Here is a 17,740-nt window from a genome sequence, read left to right as displayed (position 1 = left end):
AGGTGTGGCTCCACTGTACACTTAGTAAAGCATTGACCAAGGCCTACAAGTGAAGCAGTTCACAGAACAGTGAGGAGGATAATCTGAGCATTGAGCTCAGCTCCTCACTTGACAAAAAAGAAAACCAAGGCTCGGTGAGATTCCAGCAGGACTTAAGAGTAGAGGGTAGCACTGGAGGCTGGTTTTTGTGCCCCCTCCCCTTCTTGACTCTTCTCTTCTTCCCATTCCAGATATTGCTCAACAGTTGCTTTTTCTTTGTTCTATCTCTACTGCTCTCCCTTGGGACATGAGCAGTATCTTTTATAAAAAAAGGTTTCTCTGCCCTTCCCTCAAAAGGAATTGTGTGGTGCACCAGGCTCTTTGGTTTGCACAGCCCAATCCAGGCCCATGATAGATATGATCTTGAGAATTAGCTGGCAGTGTACCTGGATTTGTCAGATAGAGTGTTACTTCTTACTTCCTTAATAGTCATTCTCTTTTGATCTTCACTCACAAAAAGATTTGTGGTAGGCATGAAAAGCAGTATCATCTACTACTATATTTTATAGATGAGCACATTGGGACTTGTTCAGAGCCACCCAGATGAGCCAGAATAAGAACTTCAGATTTACCTTTAGTCCTGGGTTTGCTCTGTTCATAGTACCACATGCTGTCCTGTTTAAAGGCGTGCCATTGGTATGGGTTCTCCACACATGGTATAACAGACCTGGTGGTTACAAGCCCTCTGAAGCAAATTCAGGTTGGAAGAGGGAGTATCAGGGCAAAGAGCACCATCAGAGACAGCAATGAGCTGGTCTCCTCATGCTTTCCAAAGAAGGGTCATGTGATTTCAATGAGTAATCACAATAGTCTAAAAAGGCCTGATGGTCCCATCTCAGTGGGGACGGTTATGCCATCAAGACGGGCACATGCCCATCCAGAGCCCAGGCTGTCAAATTTTCCACCACCTATCAACTCTGTGTTGACACTCCTCTTGTCAGCTGTGACTATGGTTCAGTCCTGCCAACTGTAAACCACTTTCTTTCATATTACTTTGTCTGTCATCTGACTGGCTCAACAGATTGATTTCCAGTCTCAGAAGTAACCCAAGTACTAACAGATGAGATAGAACAGAATACTCAGTTGAGTCTGGCACCTGCCCAGACTTGATGAAAGAAACCAAGCCTGCAGAGTTGGCTAGGAACGGTGGCCTAGGTGACATCCCACCCAGGATGGCAGGAGCCACTAAAAAAGGTTGGTGTGGGTACTCCACAATGGAAGTCCTTGGAAAGGAAGTAAAGTCAGAAGCAGGCTGACAAACTGGGAGAACAGGGGTGGATGAAGGAAGCAGAGTTCTCAACAGATTTCAAATTGGGTTGAAGAGGAACACACACGAAGGGGTAATAAGCTGGAAGGCCAGGGACAAAGGCTATGACCGGATGAGTTGTACATGTCAAGTGGGGTTAGAATTCAAGGAATGGTGATCCTAGCCTCATAGGATAAACCATCTCTGTGCTTGATAAAGACTCTCAGGATGGTGATAGGAGTAGGGGGAGGAGGGCCATGGAAAAAGATTGTGAGCTGGTGCCAAGATGTTCAGTGTATATGGGATAGGTGGTAGGGCCTCAAAGGAAGAGGGTTCATGAAAATATATGCTATAGGTGCTGATCTCATGCTGATCTAGTATAGTAGGTACCTTTTATTCAGTGCCTACTTTGCCCTATGCCCATTAGTCCTATGCCTCAGCTTGATTCTGTTCATTTTACAGACAAGGAAATGGCGAAACAAAACTGGGATGAGAACTCAGATCTGTCTGCTTCTTGAGTTGTGGTCTCCTGCTGGGCAGTTGTGGACTCCAGGCCTCAAATCCAGAAATGTACAACAATGTCACCCTTGGGACCAAAATACAGGGTCCTTCTCAACCCCCCACCCTCTCGTGACAGAGACCAGCAGGGGAGAGTGGCTGCTGCCACAGCATGTACATAGTGAGGAATGTTGTGGGGGGAGACCTCAAGGGTGCCAACTGACCCCAGAATGCCCAAGGAGAGGGGTTGGGAGGAATATGAGAACAGGCACAGGAATGGATCACCTGCCTGAAGTTAGTTTTAGCTTCCACATCTACTTTTGGAGGTCTAATTTTTTCCTGACAAGTCTGTATACTTTAAATAATTTTTCAACCAGGGATTCCTGGGTGGCTCAGTGGTTGAGTGTCTGCCTTCAGCTCAGGCAGTGATCCTGGGGTTCTGGGATTGAGTCCCACATCGGGCTCCCTGAAGGGAGCCTGCTTCTCCCTCTGCCTGTGTCTCTGCCTCTCTCATGAATAAATAATTTTTCAACCAATGGAAATTAAATCCAAGGAACTCCTGGGGAACTTTTCTCCAGCTCATTATGTCTTACACTCTGTGTCTCCACAACACACAGGGATAAGGGCCTCAAATACAGGTTCTCTTTGCACTCAGTTTCCCTTACCCCATTTACTTCGAGGGCTGCCAGAGGCTTGTTGATGCTGTTGACAAATTTGTTGACATGCTCGAAGTGCCTTGTCATTTCTGTGGCTAAGACCATGTCGATGATACCCTGGCGCAGCGTCCGATAGTCATTCCTGTTTCAGATGACAAACGAGAGGGTGCTATGGAGGATTCATCCAGACCAGACAGATACTCCTGAAAACAATCTGTTAGCTAGGATAGCATCCACTGGACCTAAATTCTAATGTCAGTGCAAGTCACAGGGCATACTTTAAAACAAGATTATTAGCAAGGGGAAACTGAATAGAAGTTAAAATCAGTAAGCTTATGGGCAAGACTTCACAGGTGCAACACTTGTCATTCTGTAGCAGAAGACACCTAGTTCTTAGCATAAGAGAACATGGTAGGAGCGAACAAAGGCAGAGATCTGTGGTTATGAAGAATGTACCCCCCTCTATAGAGGAACCTTAAGATCCAACAATTTCAGTGCCCAGAAACTTCAAGACAGCTGAGAAACTCACAGGGGATACTTGCCTACCTCTTCCCTCCAGCCCTTGTTTTTATTCAATCATTTTGTAAAATTTATCTCTATTCAACCTCTTTTTTCCAGTCACCCCACTGCTTCCCCTGGACACACCCAGGTTATCAGGGTCTTGTGTATCTGTCCAGAGCTAACTGATATATATATACCAGCAACTATGAATAAAACCTAGTGAAATTCTAGAACAGTGCAAAAGGGAGTTTTGTAACAGGAATCTCCTTTTTAAAAAATCTCCTATAAAATGTTCCTTATGAATCAAAATTATCTTCTTCCACCTGATATTTATGAGGTCCCTCCCCTGGACCAGGCACCCTACTAGACATTGAGGGTACAGTGATGAACAAAAGGCACTGGCTACTGTGATCTTACAGAACTTAATCAAATCAGCCTTAGCCAAGTAATGAAGAATGATTATTTAAACATGTGATAAGTGCTATGAAGGAATCTAGCACCGGAAAATTAGTATGAGGAATCAGGGAAGGCTTCCTCTAAGTAACATGTGAACATTGACAATGATGAGAAGTGTGCTGGGCACAGGAGGGCAGAGAGGAGTGTTCGGAGAAAAAGCTTCTATGAGTCTCTAGAAGCTCAAGATGTCAGCATTATACTTTGGTGTCTTGAAATGTCAAGACATAAAAGAGCTGAATGAACCTTGAAAGCATCGTGCTAAGAGAAAGAAGCCAGGCAGGAACCACACACTGGGTGTGCTTCTGTTTATTACAAAATGTGTACAGTAGGCAGATTTTGGAGCCAGAACGTACACCAGTAGTTGCCTGTGGCTGCGGGATCTACTTGGGGCAGGGAAAGTGAGAGTCAATGAATGAATCTGAGGTTCTTTCTGGGGGATGATGGAAACATTCTTAAGTTGACTGCGGTGATGGCCACACAACTCTAAACATACTGACAACCCCTGTGCACTTTAAATGAATAAACTCTATAGTATGTGAATTGTATCTCAAAGTTGTTACAGGGACCAACATACTCCCCTATTCAGTGAGTGCTCTCACCTCTCCATGTTTTTGAAGATATTGCATTTGTCATCCCGGGTGGTCAGCTGGAAGGCCAGAGCCGCGTGGTGGCTCTCCAGCACAGCAGTGTCATTATACAAAATGGCCAGCTCGCTTCCAGCATTGCACAGGAAGGAGTTGGTTCTCCCAGGGTGGTCCACGTCGTGGATGGTGGCTGCGATGAGGGCAGCGACCTCATCAACTGGATCTAAAGTTTGCTGCAAACAAGAGATCTTTTAAAAACGAAGGCATGGTGCTGAAAGGAGGGAAGCTTCTGTATAGTTTTCTTTTTGCCCCATTACTTTAAGGTAAAACTATTCCAGATTTCTGAGAAAAGCATATTGTTGAACAAATCCAGTTTCCTTACCTTCACTGAGAAATAGCTGCATGTTTGTACTTGTTAATTAGGGAACATTATCTGATTCTCAATCTCACACAAGTTAAGGACTTACCAAAATACGAAGCGTCCTCAATAGACAGGAGTCACCTCCTCAGCCAGTGTGACTTTAGACCCATCACAAAAAGTCAGATACCGACTTGGCCCAAAGTAAACTAGTATTACTGAGAGAGAAATAATTTAAAATGTGCATCACTTACATTAGTGGGGTTGGTCTAGTATTTCCCTCCGTTTTGGTGCTATCTTTGTCAGGTTGATGTCAGGGTTTTGTGAGTTTGGTAAAAATAATCTGGAAGTTGTCCATCATTTTTAAGTCTCTGAAAAGGTTTACGTAACATGGAAAAATCCCTCAAGGGGCTGAAGAACTCACCTGACCATCTGAGTCAAGAGCTGGATTAGAAGAATTTAGTTGATGGAGGTTAAGAACTACTTCCATGGTATTGACCTATTGGTTTTCTACTTCTAGTATGTGATGTGAAACATTTTATTTTAAGACTTTTAAGTTAGTACAGAAGTGTCTGGCACTTTCTTCTTTCTGCACTTTTTGATTAGTTTGGCTAGAATTTAATTTTCTTGGTTATTTCAAAGAATCATTTTGGAATATCATTTTGGTCTCATTCTGTAGGTCTTAATATATAGATTTTTCATTGTGTTGGTTTCTAAAATTATTTAAAACATTTTCTCATTTGTAGCAGCTGACTTTTCTTTTTTTTTAAGAGTTTATTTATTTGAGAGAGAGCATGAGCACTGGGGTGAGGCGAGGAGCAGAGGGACAGGGAAAAGCAGACTCCCTGCTGAGCAGGAAGCCCTCCATGGGGCTCAATCCTGGGATCAGGCCCTGAGCCAAAGGCAGATGCTTAACTGACTGAGCCATCCAGGTGCCCCGCAGCTGGCATTTTTTAATTTAACCTTTAATTATTAAATTTTAGTTTTGTTCTGTAAAGGTTAGAAAATGTACCCATGAAATTCTGAAGTTTATCAAGACTTATTGTGTCCTAGCAACTCATTTTTGGAAATATGCTATAGACACTTGAAAAGTGCACATCTCATTGGTCCTATAAATTTTTTTCTATAAACTTATTTAAATTAAAATTTAATAGTTTTAACTTTAAATGGGGGACTTGTATGAATTATATCTCGATAAATGTTTAAGTTAGCTAAGTATATATTTGCATTTTATCACTAGAGTGGTTTAAAAGCAGTAAATTATAGCAAAAATTAGGCTATTTTTATATATACTGAGCCATGCTGACAGAGATGTGCCTACCTGCCCATTTGTTTTTGTATTTTATAAAACAGTGCTCTCTCTGGACTCTTAATTATGCCTATAGTGTTGGTCATGATCTTTTTAAACAAAACAAAACAAAACAAAACAAAACAAAACTGGAGGGCAGCCCGGGTGGCTCAGCGGTTTAGTGTTGCCTTCGGCCCAGGGAGTGTCCTGGAGACCTGGGATCGAGTCCCGTGTTGGGCTCCCTGCATGAAGCCTGCTTCTCCCTCTGCCTGTCTCTGCCTCTCTCTCTGTGTGTGTCTATCATGAATAAATAAATAAAATCTTTAAAAAAAAAAAAAAAACTGGAAGGAACAGTGAATGGGCACCTGAAAGACCCAGATCTGAACACATCTGACCTTTGGGGTGAGGCCTTCACTGCTGCCCAGTAGGTCTGTGTGCCAGGTGTTACCCTCATGTCGTCCTCTCCACACACTACTCCATCATAGAGGATAAGACGCTTGCCCTTGCTCTGCCTGATTGCCATGGCCCCAAAGGGCTGTCTCCAGGTGCCAGGACACTAGGCAATGACATGGTGCTGCTCATTCCTCAAAAAGCCCTGCTCTTAGACACAAAAACCGCGGTTCTTCTGAAAGTGAAATGGCGATGCCACTGGAACTCCCTGGACCTTCTGTGCCATTTTATGATAGATGTTGAAGGAAAGAACACAAGAGCTTTGGCAGATCAGCGTAAGTCTAGTTGCTGCTTTGAAAATTTCCCTAACAAAGTAATTTACAACATGAAAAGCTTTCCTAGGAACTTGGTTTGAGAGTGGGCAGTGAGTCCTGAACCTTGACTGGAACCTTTCTCCTATGAAGCTCTTCTACCATAACCCCCTCTCCCTCTTTCTCCTCAAAGCTGGAGCTAAAGTTGCTAGACAGCGCCCAGGTGGCTCTGAGTCTGTGGTGACCAGCCACCAGTGGGTGCCAGTGGCCAGAGCACTGACTCAACAGAGCAGGACAGACATGGGATAGAAAAAGAACCTGCTATGCAAACAGAGTGCATGGACCAATGAGGGAATATCCCCAAATATGGGGAAAACAGCCTGCCCGAGTGGAGCACACATGGGAAACTGGGGCATCTAAGTCAGTCTTGGGATGCAGGGTAGTTCAGGCAGGCCTCTCTGGAGGACCAAAGGCTGGTATGCATACCTGAAGGACAGGTAGGGACACAAGGAAGGCAGTACTATCACAGGGGATAGCATATTAAGGGCAAGAGTATTAAAAACAACATGTGGCCTGTGTGTTGGGAAGCTGTGAATAATCATACCGAGGAGTTTTAAAGTTTAAGTCTTGGGGTACCTGGGTGGCTCAGGTGGTTGGGTGTCTGCCTTTGGCTCAGGTCATGATTTTGGGGTCCAGAGATCAAGCCCCGCATTGGACTCCCTACTCAGTGGGGAGCCTGCTTCTTCTCCCTCTGCTGCTTCCCCTGCTTGTGCTTGCTTTCTCTAATAGATAAATAAAATCTTAAAAAGAAAATAAAATCTAAGTCCTGTAGGAGGTGGGAAGCTACTCCTGGGAACAATGGGGTCAGATGTGCTGTTTCAGAAAACTTGTGTGCAGCAGTGTGGTTGAGTTCCATGGGAGTCAGGGGGTCAGGAGTGCTTAAGTGGTACCATGTAGATGAAAAAGCAGGGCCCTCCCTAGGACCATAGCGGGAGCATTATGAGGTAAAGATAATCCTGAGGACACGGGGTGTGTGTGTGTGTGTTTGTGTGTGTTGTCATGTGACCTACTAGATGACACAGGCTTAGGGAGAAGAGAGAACAGAAGTGCTTCCAGGTTTCTGACCTGGGTGTCCTCTTGACTGATGGAATTCTGGCCTGGGCTGGCAACCCCAGGGGAGCATAGTGCTGCGCAAGAATATAACTTGGCCTCAAACCTTGATGACACTGAGGGATGGGGTGGGTAGAGGGGCACCTAAAGTGGTGCTCTACAAGTTAGGGCCGTAATTCTGGGGGGGGTCTCACTCTGAACCTACAAATTGCAGCCAACTAACTGTTCTTGCTGGTTTTCTCCACAGGACCAATCTGCTCCTCACACTCCCACAGAAAGGAATAGGCTCATGTCATGAATTAACCTATCAAACCCACAGAGCCACAGCACAGCTTCCTGCCCGACTTCCCATGCGGCTGCACTCTCCCAGGGCTGGGCTGCACACAGGTAGGGACCACGTGAACAGTCCCCCTATAGACTGGTGGCCCCCCATCCCCGGTGGAGTGGTGCCCCACACAGATCACCTCTGTGGAATCGGAGGCCACAGCCTGCCCCATTGTCCCTGCCCACTAAGCATGGAGCACATGCAGCTCACCTTTATCCTCTCTTTGCAGAGAAAGTAGGCAGTGGCGTGAAGCACGTCAGCAGAGTGTGTGGAGTTGTGGTAGGGGTTAGAAGAGTGGTAATTGGCTTCAATAATCTGTAACCACGATCTCAGTGTTGTCTCGGAGCAGTTCAAGAATTCACAGATTCCGAAGCGAGCAAATATTTTGAGACCAAGATAAATCAAAGGCCTAAAGAGAAAAACATCCAAGACATTAAAACAAAAAGAAACAGGCAAAGTGTTGGGAGCCTATAGGTTCAGACCCAACCAGCTAGTGGAGTTAACCTTCAGAGAGCATGCAGGCAGAGGGTGGAGCTTGTCTGAGTGGCGCAGGGCAGCATCGCCCTTTCTTCTGGCAGCCACTGCCAACCTTGGCCGGAGCCCAGTGCCAGCTCTCAGGCAGTGTTCCCCACTGGCTGGGGCGAGGTTTGCTCACCACCCCTCTTCTTCATTCAGACTTTCACTTGTACCAGTAGATTCTTCAAAATCAATGTGATGCTGGGCTTGAACCCTGTCCTCACCTTTCCACTCGCTGGACCTATGATATGGGCCAGATGTCCTGTCTGGAAGCAAATAACACTTTCTGAAGATGGTGTATGAGCCAGATACCGTCACTTGTCATGTAATGATCTCAATCTGGAGGTAGGTGCTGCAGCATGAGGAAGTTTCCCCTGAGAAGGTGGTCAATGGGCCACCAAGTCAGGCCCTTCTTGAGAAGTTAGCCTTGATCCAGCATCTGGCCTTCAGCTTGGAAGGTCAAGAAACGGCTCTGCTGAGGCAGTATCCTGAGGTCATCAGGCTCACAGGGTTTGAAGTGGCCTGCCTTGGCCTGATTCACATGAATGCAATGGCACTAGCATGTAAGCCAGGTGCTCGAAGATTCGTCTGCTATAGGAGTGTCCTTGCCCATGAGGGGTACATGGAAACAGAACATACCAGAAGGCTGACTCCTGGTGAACACGACTGAAGGGCAGGGGCTGTCCTGGAAACAGTTCACCCAGACTAGGAGGAGATCTGAAGAGTTAGGTATCCTGTGGGCCACAGAGCACAGCACGCCTCTCCCGTAACTGCCCTCTGGGCCTGGCCAGGTTCGGAGCCCTACCGTCTTCCCTGTGTGTCATGTCAACTACACCCTTCTGGCCAACTGTTCTTTTCCAGCAAGGTACAACATAGAAGGTAAGATCCCTAACCCCACCCCCACTCTCTGAGCGTACTCAGATCAGGATGGAGTTTTGGGGGGCCCCAGGCCTGTCACCAACACAGCAGCTGAGATCTGGGGATGGCTGTCAGCAAATGTGTCTGTGTATCTCTATTTTTCAGTTCCAGCCCGAGTGGGACTCTGTGCTGCTGTCTCGACATATCACCACATACAGAAAAAACTAACACCTGTATTTTACAGGAGAAACCTGTGCCACTTGAAGAGGTAAGTCCTGTTAAACTTCCCACTTGCCCTGAGTGTCCTGTCTCTGCAGGAGTCATGACCCCGCCGACCCTCCCTGATCCCTTGTCGGCCCAGGTGGTCAGGGGTACCTGCTGCTCAGCTCCTCTTTCTAGAGCCTCCCTCCCTGACCAGGGATGGGCTCTGGAAGAACCCACACTCTTTCAATGGCTCACCACAGAGGCCCCTGGAACCAAGCTGTGTGTCTGCCAGGCTCCAGGTGGACTCACCTTTTATTTGTGGCAGCCTCCAGTTCAAAAATATTGAAGTCCCAGTACTCCTCGTTTTCCATGGCCCGAGCTATCCGTGGGGGGACATCGTGAAGGGAGATGGGGGTGATTATACTGCTGGGCACCTGCTGAAGATCTGCAAAGTGATGTGGTGGAGAACAAAATTAATAGGCTTTATAGTATTTACTGCTCCGGTGGGGACAGCTGCTTTGTTTCTGAGGTATAGGACATACCAAGAAACTTCTTACAGATGAAAAAAATTAACTGAAAACATATCTGCAAAATGTTTTCACCATTTGTGTTACTATAATATTAACAATGCCCTGAAAAATTAAAAAGTTAAAACTCACTTTTTGTCGAAAGAACATACTCATTCCCAGAGAGTCTTCGCAAACCATCCTGATAAAAATCAAGGAAACAAGAGAAAGAGAAGTCAAAACTATTCCTTACTTCTTGAAAATGCCAGGACAGTAAGTAGGTCTCCGAGGAGAGCTGAGGGCAGCCTCTCCACCAATGCCCCCTGATCTCCCCTGTGATTAACAACTGGACTCAGTCACCTGACACAGAGCGCAGGGCCTGATGCTGGGAAAACTGTCTAAGCTCAAGCCACACAAGCAAGGTAAGCTTGCAAGATGCCCCAAAGCCCAGCATTGCTGGGGGCCCTCAGTGCCGCTTGGGTGTGTCAGGGACAACTGGCTTCTGCCCTCAAGCCTCCCCTCTGCCATTTCCTTGCCACCCTCCTTACTGCAAGGGTAAGGAGGCTGTCATTTCCAGCTTCCTCTGGAAAAGTGGATTCTTTTGCACTTCCACATACCTTCAGACCCCTGGCTGCCTCTTGGAGTGAGAGCCCTCCTAGACCACGGCACAAGCCCCTAACAGCCCCGCTCTCCCATCTTCCTTCCCTTCCTCCCTCCTCCAAGGACATAATCCCACCCCACCGCCATTATTTTCACCCCTTACCCACAGGCTGGAGGCACCTGTGCCTCAAATAGGTAGGACCACGGTTAGACATTATTGTCCCTGGGAACCACTGTACCCTACAGATTACTATAGAAGGTCTAGAGCCTTCTGTTTAAGATGTGAACTTCAGAAAGCAAGCACTGGGAGGGGAGTGGAGTTTTTGTTGTTTTTTTTTTTTGGCGCTGGTGAGGAGGTAAATTTTACTTCTGGCCAAGACAAGAGGTGAAGACAGTGACAGAATGATCTGTTTCCCACAAAGTTGTTCTTCCCTGGTGAGACCACTCTGCTAGCTGGGCTGGAGGAGGCCTCCAGGAACCCCGAGAGCCCATGGTATGAAACCACCAAATCTATGCAGGTTGTTTTGAAAGGAAACTGTGCCCCATCCTCTGGTGCCTCTTAAAGCATATATAGTCTTTCTGTGTCATAATTTGGTATGAATCATTTCATATTTTTTTTCTGCTGTAGTTTTCAAAATCTTTAAAACAATCAAGTTTTACTTAAATTCGTCATAGGACCCCTAAGCAAAAATGAAGAACCTAGCCCTGCAGACTGTCAAGACTCCCCCTTCTCTGCTTTGAGCTGAAGTCTCCCTGGGTGGCAGGCAACAGGTGGGTGACGGCTCTGGCCAAAGAACAGTCGAGCCTGAGTGATGGAGGGATTCAGGCCTCCGCTGAGCCCTACCCACGAAGAGCTCTGTGTAGGCCAGCCATACACAAATGATGTCTGGGGAAACAGACAAGAACAGGAGGCTCTCGCCAGCAACCGGGCCAAATATACTTACAGACATTAAGCCCCCAACAAGGTCATTGGCATGAGGATCATCATCCTTAGCACCAAACTGTGGTGAATATAATTCAGTGCTTCTCAGGATTTCCAGCACACGGTCTAAGGCTTCCGTCACAGGCATGGGGCTGCTCTCCTGGGCAGCGTTGATAATGTTGATTACCTAAAGCATGGGAAGACCACATGAGTTTCAACCCTACACGTGGAGGGAGGGCGATGCAGAGGGGCAGGCTGGTCACGGTGCTCAACCAAACAGACCAGCCTCTGTGTTCATGTGACATGTCCTCTTTCATTAGAGGAGACTGCTCCATACAATGAGGAAAGCATTCTTATCAGGCGGGCCTGCTTCCTCTCACTGGAAACATGCAACCCCAAGAACAAGGGACTTCCCTGCACACTTGTTGGACACCGCCCACACATGCCCTACCTTGGTGATGGGCGCCTCAATCGTCATGGAATGTATCCGGGCCATGGAGGAGTGTCGTCTCTGACTGCCAACTGTTGAGAGAGCACATGACATGGAGGTCAGGGTACGCACAGCTGCAGGCACCTGCTGACCACGGGGGGGGGGGGGGGGGGGGGGGGCCGGGCCCTGCCTTGCTCCCTGCACCACCCCCCCACAGGCTCCCATGTGCTCAGCTGCAAGAGCAAGGGGGAAGAGTGGAACTGTGTCCCAACAAGCCTGGGGTTCTGGCAGAACCAACTGCCAGCAGCTTCCTTCAGTCCTAGGCACTAGGATGCACGTGCCCCCCCAGACTGAACTTCTGATATCACAGGCCAGAGAAAAAACAGGGTAAACAATCTAGCAAGTCAAGGCCAAACAGTTAGCCTCTTTTTGCGTTTATAACAATAAGGCTTTTAATATTCAGCTTGCCGCTATCCAGGAGCAAAAATGTTCTCGAAGACAATGCCACACAGGCTCTTTGTTTCATATATGGCAGGAGCAATAAGCACAGTCCCCTATCAACTGAAATACAGGAATTTTTGGTTAAATTTTTCAAGGCACCTTTTGGTGTTCTCCATGGTGATGCTTAATCAAAATCAATGAGGTAAACACCATCAATGAGACAGGCAGTAATGCCTCGGCTCTGTCTGAAGTTTGTTCATGTTCTGGTGCTCCTGTCATGATATGGTTCCTCTGGGGTAAAGGGAAGGCTGGGTGGTGTACAGGCAGGAAAAAAACATACACATAGTGTTCTGTGTGTCTCCCTGAAAGCCCCACTGTCAGGCCAAATGCTGTTTACCACAGACCTGAAGGGACCACAGACTGTTCAATGGCCTGATACGTCAGCCTTGTTTCACCAAACTGAGGTCTAAGAAGCACAGGGCAAGATTAACCATCTCAGGGCCTCTAAAGCGTTTTAGATCTCAGGGACCTACAACACTCCTTACATCTAATTTTGGCAATCAGCATATGGTTGCCACCTCCCCATTCTACCCAGTTAAGGTCACTAAACCAAAAATAAAAACCACTGTTTTATCATTATGTCATAAAAGGACCCGGTCTCATTTAAAAATGGAATGAAAGTGACATATGCTTATAAAAATGAAATAACAGTATAAATAAAGTAAGAAGAAGAAACAGGGCATAAAGGCTGCCCTGTGTGCAGCAAGCCCAAAAGAATCTATAAACACTACTCTGACAACCGATGAGCAAGTGTATCAAGGTTACCGGGTACGTAACTATCAGGTAATTACATAGAACGTCAAAGTTCTATAAACTAGCAACAAACAATTAGGAACTAAAATAAAACATCATTATGAAAGCATCAAAACCCACCAATATTTAGGAATATATGTAAGGAAAGATGTGTAGAATTTATACACTGAAAAATGCAAAATGCTGCTGAGAGAAAATTAAAACCACCTGAAAGGAAACACAGAAGGCATCCATGGTTTGAAAGATTCAGTATCATTGAGATTTCCATTTTCCCTAAAGTGATCCATAGATTCGAGAGACTCCCAGAGATACCACCCCAGGAGGCTGTGTGTGTGTGTGTGTGTGTGTGTGTGTGTGTACGTGTATAAGTAAACTAACAAGCTGATGCTAACTGTTGTATGGAAACACAAAGGACCTATAATAGATAAGACAGTTGTAAAGAATAGTAATTTTACACTACCAACTATGAAGGCTTTACTGCAGAGGCTCTAGAAGCTGATGGTGGTATTGGTACACATATAGACTAACAGAACAAGGAAAAGAGAAGAGTCCAGAAAATGACCATCTATTTATCGTCACCTGATTATAATAATGGCACTGCTGAAAATACTTTTTTTTTCTATATGATGATGGGCTAATTGGACTTGCATGAGCGAGGAAAATTCATCCTTGATCCCTACTTTCATCAGATATAAAAATTAATTTGAAATGAATCACAGACCTGTGGTGAAAAATAAAACGATAAAGCTTCTGTAAGAAAACACGGGAGAATATCTTCATGACCTTGGGCTAGAGAAAGATTTCTTGAACAGGACACAAAAAAACACCAGCTATAATAGAAAACACTGATAAAATGAGCTTTATTAAAATTAAGAACTCCTGTTCACATTAAAGATCACCAAGAGAGTAAAAAGGCAAACCACAGACTAACAAAATATATGTGATGCATAAAGAGTTTTTACCAAACCAGTGAGATAAACAACCTGATTATAAAAACAAAATATCTGAACAACAGTTCACAAGAGAATGTCCAAATGGTCAGTAAGCATATGGAAGGGGTACTCATCCTCATTCGACACCAGGAAAATGAAAATTAAAACCATATCCACCAGAATGGCTGAAATTTGAAATGCCAAGATAACCAAGTGCGGGAGGTTGCAGAGCAAAGGGACCACCCACACATCAGCAGTGGGCAAGAATGTAGGACAACACATCTTGGGGAAACATCTGTAGCTGCCCAGAGGCCCAGGAATTCCACTTCCAGGTAGGACAGGAATACACATGTCCACCAAAAAAGAGTTGCATAAGAACATTCACACAGCCTTATTCTTAACAGCTCCCAAATGGGAAGAGAACACAGATGCCTATGAACAAGAGAATGGATCCAAGGTGACACATTCCTACAATGGAAGACTGCAGAGCAATAGAGAAAGGATGAAGTCCTGGCACACCTAACAACATGAAGGGATCGTAAGAACACGAACTGAAAGAAGGCAGATGCCAGGCATACATGCTATAAAATCCATCTCTCTGAAGTGTAAGAGGAGGCCAAAGAGGTTTACGGTGCTAGAAATCTAGTGGCTGCTTCTGTGAGGTACAAGGTGTGTGTGCATGTTTGTTTTCTGTATCTGCTTTGCTTTGGGTGGTGGTTACACAAGTGTATGGAGCTGTCAAAACTCATGGAACCAAACACTTAATATCTGAATTTCACTGTGTGTAAATTATAATTCAGTTAAAAAGACTAGTGATTAGAGGCACATGGGTGGCTCACTGGTTGAGTGTCTGCTTTTGGCTCAGGTTGTGATCCAGGAGTCCTAGGATTGAGTCCTCCCATCAGGCTTTCTGCAGGGAGCCTGCTTTTCCCTCTGCCTATGTCTCTGCCTCTCTCTGTATGTCTCTCATGAATAAATAAATAAAATCTTAAAAAAAAAAAAGGCACCTAGTGATTAAAAACCAGAAACATGGGGCATGCCTGGGTGGTTCGTTGGTGGGTGGCCAACTCTTGATTTTGGCTCAGGTTATGATCTCAGGGTCCTGGGATCCAGCACTGAGTTGGGCTCTGTGCTCAGCAGAGAGTCTGCCAGGGGTTCTCTCTCTCCCTCTCCCTTGGCCCCTCCTCCTGTTCTAGCTCCCTCCCTCTTTCTCTCTCTCTCAATCTTTAAAAAAACAAACCCAGAAATATTAAAGAAAAACATTTACCTCTTAAAAATACAGAAATGGACCAAGTCAGTCTAAGAATGAACAGAACATAGGAGGAAGATTGTTGTGGGTGGGGGCAACCTTGTCCCTGTCCCATTCTGCCCGAGGCCCATGGGGGTGCACGAGTGAAGGCCACAGTGAAGATGGTGGAGGCAGCTACCGTCCCCCCTTGCCAGGCACCCTCATGTAACTCTCACACAGCCCTCTGTGGGCAGCATCACTGTCCCCATTTCACAGTGAGCAAATGGAAGCACAGAAGTCTACCCCCAAGGCTGTACACAAAATAGATGATGCTGGGACTAGAATCAAGGGTATTCTGAGGCCAAAGCCCAAGCTCTGGCCCGTGACACCACACTGCTTCCCTCGCAGCAGGGTGGGGCCTGTGTAGTCTTTCCAGTGTTTTCTGAGCCTCATAACAAACCCAAGGGCACTGGATCCCCATTGTATTATCTCGGTTGCTATTACCTTGGAAAGTTGTGGCTTTTTATCTAGCACCAACCAACTCCATATGCCTCTGGGTCAAAGAAAGTACAGAGCTAGCAGTACTATTTGCCTCCACACTGTATTTGTAATTTTCTTTACATTTTAAAAACTACTATATCATCCAGACCACACATCTACTGTAATCTTGAAAAATTATATTCCAATTAAAATTTAAATAATGTTTGCTTAGTCAGAGTCTTTCAAATCCCCAAAGGCAGCTCACCTCTCCACCAAAAGGTAAGTTTCCATGGCAAACTGCAACCCACAATGGAATATATTAAGAATTTCCAAATGCATTATGCATTACCCATGTAATTATAGCAGATAAATGGACATCCTCCGCTGTTAATAGTTTAGAAAATAAACTATAGAACAGATAGTAAAATGTAGGGTTTTTTTCTTTATTTCCTCACTCCATCAAAAGGCTGAGAATGGAGCCCCCTGGCAGGAGTCGGATGAGGGGGAAATGGACACGGGTTGCTAGAGGGTCCCCTCCCCTCTCCTGAACTGGTGTGGGCAGTGACCTGGAGAGCAGACTGAGGACAGAATGTCTGGTATTCATGTGTTCAGCATTTTCTCCTCCTGTCTTTGTCACCTACCTTCACTTGTTCGAGAAGCAAGAGTTCTGACATCTAGCGAGCTTTTCCTTCTGTCTTTATGTTTGCCTGACTGATTATCTGTGGAAACAAACTATAAATCACCTCTTCAAAAGAATTTTAACAATTTATTAGGAAAGTTACAGATCTAAATTTTTTCAATAACAAAATTTAAGAATTAGAACACCATTTAAGAAGTCACAAAAGTCAACAGAGTGCCCGGAGATGAAGACTTTGACCAATGAAGTTTAAGCGGGGGGGGGGGGGGGGGGGTGATTTTCTCAAAATGTCCCACCTCGTACAGTCATAAACAATCTCTTATACTTCCGCATAATCAAATAAAATGGTTAAAACATTTTGATTCTCACCCATCCTTGCCCCAAAGGTAAATTTTTTATTTTTTTTACAATACATGTTTTACAATGTCCCAGGGAAAAACATATCTCTCTTTTCAAGCGTAGTACAGGGAACACTGGTTTGGGGTCTACTTCAAAAGACAGTTTATCTTTCTCCCTGCTGCCCCTGCTTCCTGTGAGCTGCGCCCCCTCTTCCAGCCTCCAGGAGGGGCTGGCTTTGACTCCTCTCACCCACTGACCCCATGGCAACCAATGACAAGGCAGAGCTGACCCTCCTTCCTGTGCCCTGCTGTGTGCTACCCTTGGTGCTGAGCCTCTCCAAATTGTTCCCATTTCATACATGAGGAAACTGGCAGCTGGCGCTCCAGCGGAGCCTTCTCCGCCTGCAGGCTGCATCTTTTCTACCCTCCCCTGGCTGCCTCAGCTAGAGTCCCTGCTCAGCAACAGGACCCAAATGCAGGCCCTTCATGTCTCTCCCCACATCAAGAAGCTGCTTCATGGGGTATCTGCTACATTTTCTTTTACATGGGCACTGACAGTGAACTTGTCATGTCACCTGGACCCTCCTTGTTGCTACATCTGAAGGATACTGTTCAGGTCTTACTTATGGTACTAGACACACTGACCACTCTTTCTGGAAACTCCTGATTTTCCTTCCGTTTCTTACTCTCCCTTCCTCATTCCTCAACCCCCTTCCTCATGGTTCCCTCCTTCCGGCTCCCAAGATTCTGTTCTTAGCCCTTCTTGTCCTCCCAGCAACATGTCTCCTTGGGAGATCTCATTTATTCCCACAGTTTTAACTAACTCCTGTGTTGCTATCTCATCCCAGGCTTCTCCAGAGAGCCAGACTCCATCGGACACCCCTCAGGCACTCCCAGCGTACTCATCTTCCCCCAGATCCAGTAAAGTTGGAAACAAGTCATACGCTTCTCCCTTCCTCTTCCTCAACTGGCCAGCTGAATCTACACATTTTATCTCCTAAATAAATCTTTAGTCTACCCCAGCTCTGTCCTTGTCCTAGCTCAGGCACTCTCCCTCCTCCTCCTGATTATAG

General features: G+C 45.8%; 1 protein-coding gene and 1 long non-coding RNA gene across 9 annotated transcripts in view; one reads left to right on the top strand and one right to left on the bottom strand.

Moving 5' to 3' along the window:
• The window catches only part of PDE8A (phosphodiesterase 8A), a 157,274-nt gene that overhangs the window by 24,849 nt on the left and 114,685 nt on the right, over positions 1–17,740 (bottom strand). For 5 of the 8 annotated variants that reach the window (XM_035714371.2, XM_025437723.3, XM_049108493.1 and 2 more), the window contains 8 exons: positions 16,334–16,411; positions 11,820–11,890; positions 11,391–11,555; positions 10,000–10,048; positions 9,650–9,785; positions 7,973–8,171; positions 3,996–4,228; positions 2,449–2,581 (listed from right to left, as the gene is read on the bottom strand). In XM_035714371.2, coding sequence (XP_035570264.1) covers positions 2,449–2,581; positions 3,996–4,228; positions 7,973–8,171; positions 9,650–9,785; positions 10,000–10,048; positions 11,391–11,555; positions 11,820–11,890; positions 16,334–16,411 — 1,064 coding nt within the window. The remainder of the gene's footprint in view (positions 1–2,448; positions 2,582–3,995; positions 4,229–7,972; positions 8,172–9,649; positions 9,786–9,999; positions 10,049–11,390; positions 11,556–11,819; positions 11,891–16,333; positions 16,412–17,740) is intronic. The other 3 variants (XM_025437724.3, XM_049108492.1, XM_025437725.3) reach the window with 2 other exon arrangements.
• Positions 7,580–16,599, top strand: LOC125754877 (uncharacterized). Its single transcript, XR_007409890.1, has 4 exons — positions 7,580–7,824; positions 9,302–9,404; positions 11,122–11,922; positions 14,389–16,599. It is a non-coding gene; the product is annotated as an uncharacterized LOC125754877 (long non-coding RNA).

The sequence above is a fragment of the Canis lupus genome, chromosome 3 (genome assembly GCF_003254725.2).
Source record: "Canis lupus dingo isolate Sandy chromosome 3, ASM325472v2, whole genome shotgun sequence".
Classification (NCBI taxonomy): Eukaryota; Metazoa; Chordata; class Mammalia; order Carnivora; family Canidae; genus Canis; species Canis lupus.
Note: the sequence above shows the minus strand (reverse complement) of the source record. Positions and strands in the feature narration are given on the sequence as shown.